This window comes from Engystomops pustulosus, chromosome 2 (assembly GCF_040894005.1).
Source record: "Engystomops pustulosus chromosome 2, aEngPut4.maternal, whole genome shotgun sequence".
NCBI lineage: Eukaryota > Metazoa > Chordata > Amphibia > Anura > Leptodactylidae > Engystomops > Engystomops pustulosus.
The window spans coordinates 123,390,164-123,405,646 of NC_092412.1; the positions used below are offsets into that span (position 1 = coordinate 123,390,164).

The 15,483-nt window shown below is 42.0% G+C and overlaps 1 protein-coding gene across 1 annotated transcript in view; it reads left to right on the top strand.

Annotated features, from left to right (window-relative positions):
• TMEM132E (transmembrane protein 132E) overlaps positions 1-15,483 on the top strand; it is a 304,419-nt gene that overhangs the window by 236,282 nt on the left and 52,654 nt on the right. The window contains exon 3 of the mRNA XM_072136232.1: positions 5,022-5,913. Coding sequence (XP_071992333.1) covers positions 5,022-5,913 — 892 coding nt within the window. The remainder of the gene's footprint in view (positions 1-5,021; positions 5,914-15,483) is intronic.

Consider the following 15,483-nt stretch of genomic DNA (forward strand, 5'->3'; position numbering starts at 1 on the left):
TCTCATTCTTGTCACAAAAGTTCCATCCATTTTGCTGGCCTTCATAATAGTTGGGGGAATGTGTTTACTGCTTAGTTCCCTGTTAAGCCTTTTGAGATGTGCCAGCAATTACAATGTGTTTGCCATGTAATCAAATTGGAAAACATCATACTGGATGTAGCAGGGAGTAGGAGTTGTGACTGCCACAGCTGTAAACCTCCTGCTGGCACCTGTGCACAAACCAACTTGCCTCTGGCACCCTTCAAGCTCCTTTACCCTGTCACTACACAGCCATTCGGGAACAAACTCTTCACATTTACAGGTCATTACCACCTTGCTGCCAGCTTTCTTCTGGATGTCACTGCTGTACTAGCAGTCATATTTCAAGCTACTACAGGTAAACACATTACTAGTTGAGAGGTTGCAATGATATTGTTCCACAGAGAATATAATTGCCCCAGGTTATGTGAAAGCCAAAGAGATTGGAGATCTATCAACCCATCAAGATGAGTGAATTTATTATCCTATAATTATCTAGATTTGACTCTATTTTTCTGTAGTTTAATGAAATTTAGTGCAGGAGTAGTGTGGACTATTTTCTGAAGTCTTTGACAAAGCAGGCGAAATGTATGTCTCGCCCACTTATATCTATTAATATGCCTGAAAGTATGTACTTATGGTTTTGCGCTACTTTAATTGATACATTTTTTTTTTATAGATGTACGGTTTATTTTCTTATAAACTGATTTAAAGGGGTATTCTCGTCTCTGCATTCACATTCAGTTTCATTAATCTTCCCTATATAAACATTTCTTCAATTGGATGTTATTAAAAAAAATGTTTCTGTGTGAAGATAATTTCACATAAACATAGCCATATTGTCCCTTAGAAACGAGATAGCTTCCTCGGTTACGACCACGTCACATTTGGGTAGCAGTGGCCAGACATATACTATTGAGCCCTGCCTGACCACCTGTATTCAGCGATCATTACTACAGGACGGCTGTGGGACATGTAGTAATTCTCAGATATTTCATATACAAAAACTTTTTGTTTATTTGTGCAATTCCTCCAGCAGAGGTGGCCGTATCCGAGGAAGCCATCTCGTTTCTAAGGGACCATATCACTACGTTTATGGAAAAGTATCTTCACACAGGAACATTTTTTTTAATAACATCTAATTGAAGAAATGTTTATATATGCAGATTAATCAAACTGAATGTGAATGCCCAGATGAGAATACCCCTTTAATGATTAAGGGTGCTCTATTGTATATTTCTTTTCATTTATTGATCCATTTGGCAGTGAAATTAATTTTATGTTTGGAAGGCTGATATGTTTACATAGTTTTGTAGCATGAATATACAGTTGAAGCAAGAGGTTTACATACACTATATAAAAAGACACATATGCATGTTTTTCTCACTGACATGAAATCAAACTAAACTTTTCCAGTTTTAGATCAATTAGGATTACCAAAATTATTTATGTTTGCCAAGTCAAAACTTTACATATGTTTCATTAGTATTTGATACCATTGCCCTTGTACAGTATGACTTGGGTCAAACATTTTGGATAACTTTCCACAAGCTTCTCACAATAGTTGATATGAATTTGGACCCATTCCTCCAGACAGAACTGGTGTAACTGAACCATGTTTGTAGCTGCCTGTCTTTTATGCTTTACCCATAAATTTTCAATAGGATTGAGATCAGGGCTTTGCAATGACTACTTTAAAACATTGACTTTATTATCCTCTGTAACTAGTTTAGCGGTATGTTCAGGTAATTCTCACTTTGGAAGACCAATGTGCATCCACACTTTAATTTCCTGCATGATGTTAAAGTATAAAAAATTTGGCCTAACTCTGCGCTTAGCAAAAATATGTAATTCTCTAATTTACTGTAATTAGTTATCTGTAGACTTTTAGCAGCTAGCAGAGGTTTTACCATGTCCCACAAGGCTACTTTACTTTGGTCATGTTTTCTGGTAACCATGGGAACTGTACAGGATGGCTGGAGAAGAGAGGGGGCTTATAGTAGAGTACAAGAAAACAGAACCTGGAGTGATATCACAAGCATGTGAACTATCACATCCTTCATGTCGTTCAATTACAAACATGCTGTCCTGATTCATATGAATGCCCTTAGTGCTCTGGCTTGACTATCCTTAGCTGATATCACAACCAGGAAGTGCCCACACTTCAGGAATAGCTGAATGTGATTTTATAACAAGAGTTGATAGATATATGAGGCTAAATCTCAGGCTAGGAAGAAACAAGAAGCATGATATAGGTATAGTTGAAACAAAGTCTCTCTCCTGTGTGCTAAAACTATTTTTGTCAGTTACGTTTAAAATTTTACTTCAGTATTGCCACATAATGTGGAACATTTACTAACAACAGTGCAAACTATACTGAATGCAGTTTGCCTGTATATAGTGCAGGGATTTCTGGTGCACAATCTTCATGAATGTGGCACCTCCTGCACAGCTCCGACAGAGTGCAACACTTTTTTTTTGGTGCACCTCTAACATGGGGAGTGCAAGACAATTCTGTCTGACTTTGCATGATAAATTGGAACACGGCCCAATTTGTGTCATATAATGCCTAGAGCAGCTGCTCCATAATAAATAAATATGTGTGCAAACAATTTGGACCTAAAAGTCCAACTGAAAACTGGTGCACAGAGCTTATTAAATGTGCCCCAATGTTCTTTCCCCATGATGCCATCTATTTTGTGATGTGCACCAGTCTATCCTGCAGCAAAACAACCCTACAACATAATGGTGCCACTGTGTTTCACAGTTGGGATAATATTCTCAGGCCTGCAAGCTTCTCCCATTTTCTTCCAAATGCTACAAGGGTCATTATGGACATATTTATGTTTCTTATGGAGTAATGGCTTCTTCCTATATTGTACTTGTATTACTGTGGAAAATGACACATCCTTACCAGATTCAGCCAGCATTTTCAAAGGGTCTTTTTCTTTGGTTCTTGGGTTGATATGCACATTTTGGCCCAGAGCTCATTCATCTATAGAAAACAAAACCTCTATCCATCCTGAGGAGTATTATGGCTGAACATTGCCATTTGGTATAATTGTTTGTACAAAGGAACAGGGCACCTGTATCTGGACGTAGAACCTAAGGAAGAACCGTACTTGTTGATAATTGACAATTCTCTTTCTGATATCTTGGCTGATTTCTTTAGACAGCCGCATGATACACGAAGAAGTAGTGGGCTTCAGGTATGCCTTAAAATACATCCACAGGTGTGTCTCTTATAAAATAAGAAGTTGGCAGTAAATCAATCAGAAGCTTCCAAAGACGTGACATCATTATAGGGACTGTTCAAAATTGTTTAAAGACTTTGTTATCTTTGTGTATAGGGTAGGTATTAAGCAGTGGCGTAACTTGAAGTTGACTGGCCCCAGTGCAAATTCTGTACCAGGCCCCCGACTATAATCTATGGTTTATAATACTTGTCTCCTCATATGGATAATTGACACCTTATGGGCCCCTAAGCCTCTTGGGCCCAGTTGCGACAGTACCCTCTGCACCCCCTCAAGTTACGCCCCTGGTATTAAGACATAACTGAACTATGTAAATTTGGGATCTTTGCTATAGAACTGGCTCAAAGGAGAGGTGTCCTTTTCATCACACATTGAAAGGCGTAAAAATTAAGCCCTTCACAATATGGCACAACTTTGTTTTGCCAATTCCACCACATTTGGAATTTTTTGCCATCTTTCCAGTACATAGCACACAATATTACTATTAGCAGTTTAGGACATTATGTTATTGTATTTGGGTGCTAAGAAGTCGTCAGGCAAGCAGACAAAGCTAATATGCTACATTTATCCTCACAATATCCCCCAATACTAGAAGTAATAGTGATGAGGCTGTAAAGTAGTGCAGTCATGGCTTTGAGACCATGGCAGTCATCGGAACCACTGAAAACCTTGGAAAGAAATACATGGAGTGAAGAGGATTTAAGGAGCTGCATTAAAAAAATTATACTGATAATGTATAGCGTGGTATGCAAATACATTGATTTTGTTAAACCATATAGATAAAAATAGAAACAGAACATATAATATGGTCACATTGTCCTCATTTAACTGTGATTTTACTGGGGGTGACAGTAGCAGCTGTTTGTGATAATGTATTATGTAAGTTGCATTCGGGTGAAGGAATCGTGGTTAGAAATCCCATAGCATAAGAGCAGCAGCAGTTTTTATTTATGACACATAAACGTGTACTGCAGAGATGGGTTTGGTATGCTTGTTGCCTAAGTGGGTTAAGAAAATAACTCTGTCCTTCGTACGTCTGGCAAACACATCTCCCTGATGAGCTCTGGCCAAGTTCTGTAGAATGGTGAATCTGCATTCAGCAAAGAGCCTGGGTGTGCATACTAAGTAGCAAAATACTTAGTATTAGGCTAGCTGACACAGAGCTCCCCCCTCAGCCACTCTGCATGCTGTAAGGATCTTCCTGTGCTAGAATTCAGGACCTAACTGTTAAAGAAACCATCAGAGCACTAAGCACCAAGTGATGGCATCTATGAACATTTCTAGCTGTTAGAAAAGATGCGTCAGTGATTTTATCAGCTTGCTATTTTTTTTCTTTCATCTCTTGAAATCAGTGCAGTAACAAAATAAACATAGTTTTGTTCTACACATACATTACCAAGACTATCTATCTATCTATGTAAAAATCCAAAAATAGGCAGCACTCCAAGGTAATTCAAAGTTCAAAGGTGAAGTTTATTCCAATGCTATCTATCTATATATCTATCTATCAATCTATCAATCTACCTTGTCAATATTCCTTGTTTGCAAAACTGGGTGTTAATTTTAGGCAAGTATCAATACCTATATATAGTATTAAGGCTAAGTTCTTCGTAGAATGGAATAATCTCACAATATGATGTTGAATATGATCAAGTTCTCAGCCATGAAAAATACAAGTCCATGACATACAATTACTTTTCTGACATCTACCTTTATTATGTTTTCTAATTGTTAATTTTTCTCTTTCAGCATCTTGTAAAGTGCTCCCTACAATCCACCCAACAGCCCTGCCACCGCCTCCATCTGCCATACTACCAGTGATTTATCGCCTGTCTAATACCCGTCTTGCCTTCTTTTTACGAGAAGAAGGGCCACTTCCCTCATGGAATTCAAGTATGCCTCTGCTAGAGCGGTCTGAGCCTTTTGTGGTTTTTCAAACAAAGGATTTGCCAGTATTGAATGTCACACTGGGACCTTTTGCTTCTGGACAGGTATTGCCAAAGGAACTACTTCAGCCTTCAAGTATCTTAGAAGTTCCTGATCGACTAACTGTAAACTGGAAAATAAGAGCTTACATTATTCGTACAAAGGTTCCTTCCACCCAGCCACTTGTACAGGTGCTCTTTTATGTAGCTGGGCGTGATTGGGATGATTTTGGTGTCACAGAGCGTCTTCCCTGTGTTCGGCTTCACGTTTTTAAGGAGACGCAAGAGCGCAAGACCTCATGTCGTCTGCGAGGAAGTCTTGCCACATGTCTTGCTCAGGCTGAACTCCCTCAGAGTTGGTTTGTCTGGAGAGCAGCACCTATAGGGAGAAGGAAATCAAGCCCTGATGGAGCCGACCTTAATGGAGAAAGCCAACAAATAGAACTTTTTTACACATTACATTCACCAGACTCTACTGGAAGCTGCCAAAATGATATAAATACACGGAGAGGAGGTGAAGGTCCAACTCAACATCCACTTTTAAGGATTGGTAGTGTTAGCTTATATCAACCAGTTTTGGTTGAGCAGATGCAAGAACAACATTTGGATACAAATATTTTTATCCGGCTTCCAGATCGACCACTACGTCCTGGAGAGATACTTACCATCATGTTATACTTGCAACCAAATTCAACTGTAGAGCACTTCACAGTAAGGTAATATAACACGAAAGTTACATTATTAAAGTATTGTATAACTAATTATGATTTAATAGCAATAGAAGTTGCATTTTGGAATATAGTTTAATTCAAATATCCATCCAGACCTTCCCACCCCCAGGCTTTTAAGCAAACATTTTAAAGAATTTTGCATCCGCTTTAAGGAAGGCACTTTGCTTAAGTATGCAGTAAATCTACAGTATTTTCATTTAAATACACTAAGATTTACAATAAAAAATGTTAATCATTTTTGCAACCTGCCGTCAATCGGATCTCATTCTCAGTAATGTTTCCATATGTATAAAAAAGTGCTTTGAATTAGCCGTGCATACACTATGAAAAGACACAGAAAAATAGTACCTATCAACAAAAACCACATGATATAAGCATGACTCAGTATAGTATTGGAATAATTTAACTAACATAGTTTGTTTGAGTATACTTCATGCATGAAAATATAGTCATGTGGAGAAATTAATGCTATAAATAAGATCTTATATGTGGGGGTGTGAACAGAGCTTGTTGCATATTTTACATCAGTACCAATGAGCTACATGCAAAATCTGCCCAATAACAATTTAGAACCTTGTCATATTCTATTGGTGTGGTTTTTGCTTATACCCATCTTTCAGTATGTATGCCTTATGCCAGGTTTACTAAGGTGAATATAATAAAACGGTATTCCCACCATTGTCCTAACCTGACGCATATGACCAGAAAATCTAATTTATGCCAACTATGAGCTGATCCAAAATCTGGAAAAATATGTAATTGATCACTGGTCAAAAACAGCAGCATATACGAAGCCTTTGATTCATTCCCCTTTATTGGTTTAGACGGGTTTCTCCACATTAGTGGACATTAGAGTATGGCTCAGAAGGACTATATGTACAAACCTGCAGCAAATATTTTCTACTGAGATCTAAGCCAGAAGTGACCATATCTCAATACATGTTGGAGTTAATTGTTGGGCAGTACACATCTCTTTTCTTGCCAAATATGGAACACAAATGATCTTTTCCTACAGCAGTTTACAAGATGAGAATTCGCATGAGCAGGCTTTATCTCAGTCAGCCGAATAATAATACTAATTCCAACAGTGAAGATAAGTCTTTCTTTAACATGAGACTGATAAAGAATCCAATATTTTATATTTCAATGGAAATGACTTCCTCATAATGAAATATTTCCAGTGGGATATAAACAATATACATTTCACTTGCTTCATTTGACTTTTTCCCATAATGCCAGGGCACAGATAGGTGATAAAGGCACTGACACTTAACATTGCCGACAAAACAATTATAGTGGAGGACATGGGGAAGTGGTGACCAATTAAGCTCATCGTTCTCATGTCTATTCTGGGAGTTACTTAAGAAATAAGCCAAGATGTGTTTGCCATTAGGCTGTCTGTCAAGCATCTCAGAGCTGGGAGGAAAGAGAATCAAGCAAGATAACAAGGACACCAGCAGGGATACTGCCTCTGAGGAACCTTCCCTGAACAGCTACTGCTGGGACATTAAAGACCAATTATATATGTAATAGTCTACAGTATACCCCATGGTAAAATCGAGCACTTTCAGATGCAATGACAATTTCATGAACTTCTATGTGCCATGAAAATGTTGTAATGGCCTCATGCAGTCATGGCACACAATCTTGTAAGGTATTACTTTCTGCAGATATTTAACCAATTTTTGTTATTCATATTCGGGAAAATAAACAAAAAACATAAGATGTTGATGTCCTTCCTGTGGAGATTAACAACATTGTGTACAAAAAACAATATGGCTAACCATCATTTATATTTTAGGAAAGCTGTCATCAGTTTTTACTTCACAGAGCTGCAGACAGGATATTCATACCTTTGTTTTAGGGAATAATATCAACAAAATAATACTGTAAAAATGCATTTTTATACCAGGATTGTAACCAGACTTTGCTGACTCTTTTGTGGGATCTCTCCTGTGTGCAATACCTTCATAGATGATAAAAAAGTAATATATATTAAAATCTTAGGCCTTTTTTACACACACAAATATTGCTGCCATTGGCTAGCTGAATGAACAGCAGCAAGTATACATCCATTGTACATAGCATGGTAGTGTGAACACACACGAGTGCCACGATAGAGCATGCTCCATCTTTTACCGTAAGAATGTCCCAGCAGCACGCTCGCTATGGAAAGGGAAGGGGTGAGGAGCGCTCACCACTCCACCTTTCCAGCCAAACTTATACTAAGCCCAGGACCTAGCCCAGGCATAGCGTACATTCAGGGCCGGATTAAGGGTGGTGGGGGCCCCTGGGCGCAAAATCTGGTGGAGGCCCCCACTGAGTGCAGCGTGCATACACGTCCTCCTGCTCACTATCCACTATCCCCACAGTAACACAGCTACATACAGCCGCCTCGTCCCCAGTAACACAGCTACATACAGCCGCCTCATCCCCAGTAACACAGCTACATACAGCCACCTCATCCCCAGTAACACAGCTACATACAGCCGCCTCACCCCAGTAACACAGCTACATACAGCCGCCTCACCCCAGTAACACAGCTACATACAGCCGCCTCACCCCCAGTAACACAGCTACATACAGCCACCTCACCCCAGTAACACAGCTACATACAGCCGCCTCGCCCCCAGTAACACAGCTACATACAGCCGCCTCATCCCCAGTAACATTGCTACATGCAGCCGCCTCGCCCCCAGTAACACATCTCCATGCAGCCGCCTCATCCCCAGTAACACAGCTACATACAGCCGTCTCATCCCCAGTAACACAGCTACATACAGCCGTCTCATCCCCAGTAACACAGCTACATACAGCCGCCTCACCTCCAGTAACACAGCTACATACAGCCGCCTCATCCCCAGTAACACAGCTACATACAGCCGCCTCACCCCCAGTAACACAGCTACATACAGCCGCCTCACCCCCAGTAACACAGCTACATACAGCCGCCTCACCCCCAGTAACACAGCTACATACAGCCGCCTCACCCCCAGTAACACAGCTACATACAGCCGCCTCACCCCCAGTAACACAGCTACATACAGCCGCCCCATCCCCAGTAACACCACTACATACAGCCGCCTCACCTCCAGTAACACAGCTACATACAGCCACCTCGCTCCCAGTAACACAGCTACATACAGCCGCTTCATCCCCAGTAACACAGCTACATACAGCCGCCTCGCTCCTAGTAACACTGCTACATACAGCCGCCTGGCCCCCAGTAACACAGCTACATACAGCCGCCTGGCCCCCAGTAACACAGCTACATACAGCCGCCTCATCCCCAGTAACACAGCTACATACAGCCGCCTCACCCCCCAGTAACACAGCTACATACAGCCGCCTCACCTCCAGTAACACAACTACACACAGCCGCCTCACCCCCAGTAACACAGCTACACACAGCCACCTCACCTCCAGTAACACAGCTACACACAGCCGCCTCACCCCCAGTAACACAGCTACATACAGCCACCTCACCTCCAGTAACACAGCTACATACAGCCGCCTCATCCCCAGTAAAACAGCTACATACAGCCGTCTCATCCCCAGTAACACAGCTACACACAGCCGCCTCACCCCCAGTAACACAGCTACATACAGCCGTCTCATCCCCAGTAACACAGCTACATACAGCCGCCTCATCCCCAGTAAAACAGCTACATACAGCCGTCTCATCCCCAGTAACACAGCTACATACAGCCGCCTCACCCCCAGTAACACAGCTACATACAGCCGCCTCACCTCCAGTAACACAGCTACATACAGCCGCCTCATCCCCAGTAACACCACTACATACAGCCGCCTCACCCCCAGTAACACAGCTACATACAGCCGCCTCGCTCCCAGTAACACAGCTACATACAGCCGCTTCATCCCCAGTAACACAGCTACATACAGCCGCCTCGCTCCCAGTAACACTGCTACATACAGCCGCCTCGCTCCCAGTAACACAGCTACATACAGCCGCCTTGCCCCCAGTAACACTGCTACATACAGCCGCCTCATCCCCAGTAACACAGCTACATACAGCCGCCTCACCCCCCAGTAACACAGCTACATACAGCCGCCTCACCTCCCGTAACACAGCTACACACAGCCGCCTCACCCCCAGTAACACAGCTACATACAGCCGCCTCACCTCCAGTAACACAACTACACACAGCCGCCTCATCCCCAGTAACACAGCTACACACAGCCGCCTCACCCCCAGTAACACAGCTACATACAGCCACCTCACCTCCAGTAACACAGCTACACACAGCCGCCTCACCCCCAGTAACACAGCTACATACAGCCACCTCACCTCCAGTAACACAGCTACATACAGCCGCCTCACCCCCAGTAAAACAGCTACATACAGCCGCCTCACCTCCAGTAACACAGCTACACACAGCCGCCTCACCCCAGTAACACATCTATAGACAGCCGCCTCACCCCCAGTAACACATCGTTGTATCTACCTTCACCCCTACCAGATATGCAGTCCCATTTAACATACACCTCAGCCCGTACCAGACATGCAGCCCGCAGTTTATACAATTACACACATTTATACACTGATATATTCACACCTTTATATACACACATAAATTTCTACACTCATATGCTTGCACCCATATATATACAAGTATACACACATTTATGTACCCATATACATTTATACACTAATACAGAGTATACACAAACACATACAGTATATATACATCACACATACGGCATACACACACATATATATATATATATATATATATATATATATATATATATATATATACATACATACAGTATACACTGACCATATATACATATACATGCAGTATAAAAACACCATATACACACATGCTGCATATACATACAGCAAATACAGACACATTCAGTAGATACAGCATTTTCACACACATATGGGAAATACACACACACACATTCAGTATACAGAACATATACATACATACCACACACACAGCATATAAACATACATCATATATACATATATATATGCATACCGTATTTTCCGGGCCATTAGGCGCACCGGAATATAAGGCGCATCAGACCGATGCGCCTTAAATATGTAATAATTCCATATATAAGGCGCATCGGACTATAAGGCGCAGGGTCCGGGGGTGTGGCGGAGGTCCGGGGGCGGAGCGGAGACCCGACGGGACAAGACGTGACGCCGAGACAAGACGCGGAACTCGGGGAAGGTGAGCGGGGAAGGTGAGCGGGAGGTGGAGAATGGCATACTTACATAGATCCCCGCTACCGGAGACAGCAGATCTCCAGCGGGAACTGCAGACCGACGCGGCAGAAGTTGTTCGTGCCGCGTGGTCTGCAGTTCCCGCTGGAGATCTGCTGTCTCCGGTAGAGGGGACCTATGTAAGTAGGACCTATAGGGCGCACCGGACTATAAGGCGCACTTTGGATTTCCAAGGAAATCCAAGGCTTTTATGTGCGCCTTATAGTCCGGAAAATACGGTATATTTAAATGTGCACATATATATGCTTATACAAATATATTCATGTATAAATACAGTATATTCATCTATACACAGTATATACACATATAGATAGTAGATGCATATATACACAATATATACACATATACACAGTATATACAAATATACACTATATATAAACAGTAGAATCATATATACACAGTATATACATATATACACTTTATATAGACAGTAGATACATATATATACTTTATATACACAGTAGATGCATATATACACATATACACAGTATATACATATATACACAGTATATACATATATACACAGATACACAGTATATACATATATACACAGATACACAGTATATACACATGTACACAGTAGATGCATATATACACATATACACAGTAGATGCATATATAAACATATACACAGTATATACATATATACACAGATACACAGTATATACATATAAACACTTTAGATACACAGTAGATGCATATATACACATATACACAGTATATACATATATACACAGATACACAGTATATACATCATATATACACACAGATAAATAAATATGTAATGTATACTTACCCTTTTAGGTTGTTCGGCTGTCCCATCAGGAGGGTGTTCGGGCGGGGGGAGTTAACGATGGCTGCTTGTTCCAGCTGGCATCGGGGGCCGCTGGGGACTGGAGGACTGCTGAATGTTCCCGTGCGGGGGGGGGGGGGGTGCGCGGTTAGCGGAGGACGGCTGAATGTTCCCGGGGGGGGGGGCGCGGTGAGCGGAGGACGGCTGTATGTTCCGGCGGTGGGGTGGGGGGGAGGGCGCGGGGAGCGGAGGACGGCAGAATGTTCCGGGGGGGGGGATTTGGCGATGAGCGGAGGACAGCTGAATGTTCCGGCGGGGGGGGGGGGCGCGGTGAGTGGAGGACAGCAGAATGTTCCGGCGGGTAGCGGAGGAGGGCTGATGTTCCGGCGGGGGGGGGGGTGGGGGGCTTGAGCGGAGGACGGCTGAATGTTCCGGCGGGGGGGGGGAGCGCGGGGAGCGGAGGACGGCTGAATGTTCCGGCGGGGGGGGGGGGAGCGTGGGGAGCGGAGGACGGCTGAATGTTCCGGCGGGGGTGGGGGGCGCGGGGAGCGGAGGACGGCTGAATGTTCAGATGTTCAGGCGGGGAGGAGTGGGAGATGCGGAGGATGACTGCCTGTTCGGGCAGGAGGAGGGTGGCGGCGGGGGGATGCAGGGTAAGGCTGCGGGATGGGCGGGCAGGGGGCGGATGGCTCGGCCATGGAGCTGAAGGGCGGGGAGGCGGTAACTTGTGCCGGGGGGCGGACAGGTGGGCGGGCAAGACATGCAAGGGGATATCCGTGGAGGTGGTGACGTGTGCCGAGGGCAGGCGGCTGAGGAGTCAGGGACCGGGGAACGCGATCCGGTGGAGGCCCCCTGGGGGGGCAAAATGGTGGGGGCCCCGGGGCTCGAGCCCCGGGAGCCCCGCCTATAATCCGGCCCTGCGTACATTTGTGTGAAAGCAGCCTAATGAAATAAAGGAACGCATTCTTTTAACAGTAGCATTCCAATATTATGCTCCTTGAAAATGTTTAAGCAAATAAACAGAAAAACAAATAAAGTATATATGAAAAACATCTCATCATACCTGTTACAAAAACCTATCCCTGAAAAGGAAGTTACTGTTTGCTGTTTGCTATTAAGTGCCTGAATGTGATTCCGACACAGGGTGCCAAGTTTTAGTGATGCTGTGACCTCACTGCTCTTAATTACACTTATCTGCTATTACTTTTTGGTGCTAGGGGCCAATGATGATGAACAGTGGCAGATGGATTTGGCTATCTCCAGTCCAGGGCCAGATTTCAATAATGTTTATAATGAGTAGAAATAGAGCTCATATGATCAGTCATTTTCGTAAGAAATTAGCTCTTGTTCTTTCTTTTTTTTAGCTGTGTATTCTTTTTATTAGAGAGAAGTCAGAGCTGCCGCACTTGGCAGATGAAGCTGGCTTTTCACACGATTCTCTAAATATCAAGCAGAGACTGTAGACCTTATACCATGAAAAGAAAGTTTATGAGTTTGTCCGTCTCCTCAGCGAATTGGCAATTGTGGACTGACAGGCATTCAGTTCTTCCTGCGTTAGAAAACCATCGAGCCACTGGCAGGGAAAAATGTTGTAGCGGTAAAACCTCGGAAAAAACTGGGAACTTGGCAAACAAAAATTGAAACAGAGATTAAGTCTTACCTTGACACAGCGGGTTGGAAAATTGAATCGGACAATGCCATGATTAAGATATTTTAATAAAACGTGGAGGCTCCGCCTGCAGACCTTTGTGTCTTCTCCCTATAGGATGTTCCATGAATAATATTTTAACAAATGGAAATAAATATTATCTACAATCATTCATTTCATACTTTCATTTTTTAGAATGTTATGAGGCTTAGAACATTATGTAGAATTTTCCCCATTTTCATAAAAATCGCCAATTCTTAGGTTTTGATGTTTTGATCTCGAAGTAATGGTACTGAAGTTTGCGTGAAGTCATTTTCTGCAGCTTAGTACTTTTATGTTCAAGTGTGGGTAGGGGTTAAAAAAAGTACTGCAGTTAGGTCCATTAATACTTGGGCAGAGACAACGTTTTTCTCATTTTGGTTCTGTACATATCTACAATACATTTTGAACAAAACAATTCAGATACATTGAAGGTCAGACATTTTTATTCAGACGGTTAAACAAAATGATTGCTTAAAAATGTGAGGAACTAAAGCATTTTTAACACTTTCACGCTCCACGCCATACATGTACGCCGCTGAGGTGCAAGGGGTGTATGAAGAGGGCTCAAGTCCTCTTCATACACAAGTGGAGTTTGCAGCAAACACCCACCACTAATACTGGCGATCGGTGCTAGCACCAATCGTGGGCGTTAACCCTTCTGATGCTGCGAGCATTGGACTCGATTAAAACTAAAAAATAGCGCCCAAATATCCGAAACCCTACTTTTGCACCATTTTACATCACATAAAAAATGTAATAAAAAGTGTCCAAAATGTTGCACAGTCCTCAAAATGGTAGCAATGATCAAAATTTGGGTATGTTGAGTACGTCAAACGATAGATTTGGTACGTAACATGAGCTTGACCCTGAACATAAACTAATGGATGTAAAATGGAGGTAGTAAAGCATAGAAGGATGTAGTGTAGTGTTAAAAACAGAGCAGTTACCCTGGCAAAAATGGGCTAAAAAGAAAAAAATATATATATAAATCATTTATAAACATAGATAAAATCTCACTGCTGTTACAGGTGTTAAAACCCTGTTGTTTATTCTCATAGCAGCAAAAGAAGCCATGGGAAAACCACAAACTCCCTCTTATTTCAGTTAAAGGGGCTTTGGATGTTCAGAGCCAGTTATTTACATAAAGGATTAAAAAAAAAGGAAAAACCAACTACCCTTCCTCTCATTGCAGTTAAAGGCACTTTGGGTGTTCAGACCTAGCTATTTCATCACATTAAAATAAGCTATGGGAAAACCACAAAACCTTACTTTCACTTAAAAAAATTATAATAACAAACATAAAAATTTTAATCACCCCCCCCTTTACCTAGAAGTGATATAAATATAAATAAACTCTAAAAATAATAAACACATTAGGCATCGACGCGTCAGAAAATGCCCGATGTATCAAAATATAATAACGTTTTTTTCATTGCATTTAACCCCGTAACGGAAAATAGCGCCAAAAGTCAAAAAGGCACTCTTTTGCTATTTTGAAAAATATAAAAAAATTCTATAAAAAGTGATCAAAAGGTCATACAGTACTAAAAATAGAAGCATTCAAAACGTCATCAAAATTCACACAAAATGACACCACCCACAGCTCCGTATACTGAAGTATGAAAAAGTTATTGGCGCCAGAAAATGGCAAAATAAAAAAAAAAAAATCTGTACAGGAGGTTTTAATTTTTGTGAATGTATGAAAACATTATAAAACCTATACAAATTTGGTATCCCCGTGATCGTACCAACCCAAAGTATAAAGTAGACATCTCATTTCGGGCAAATAGTGAAAGCTGTAAGATCCAA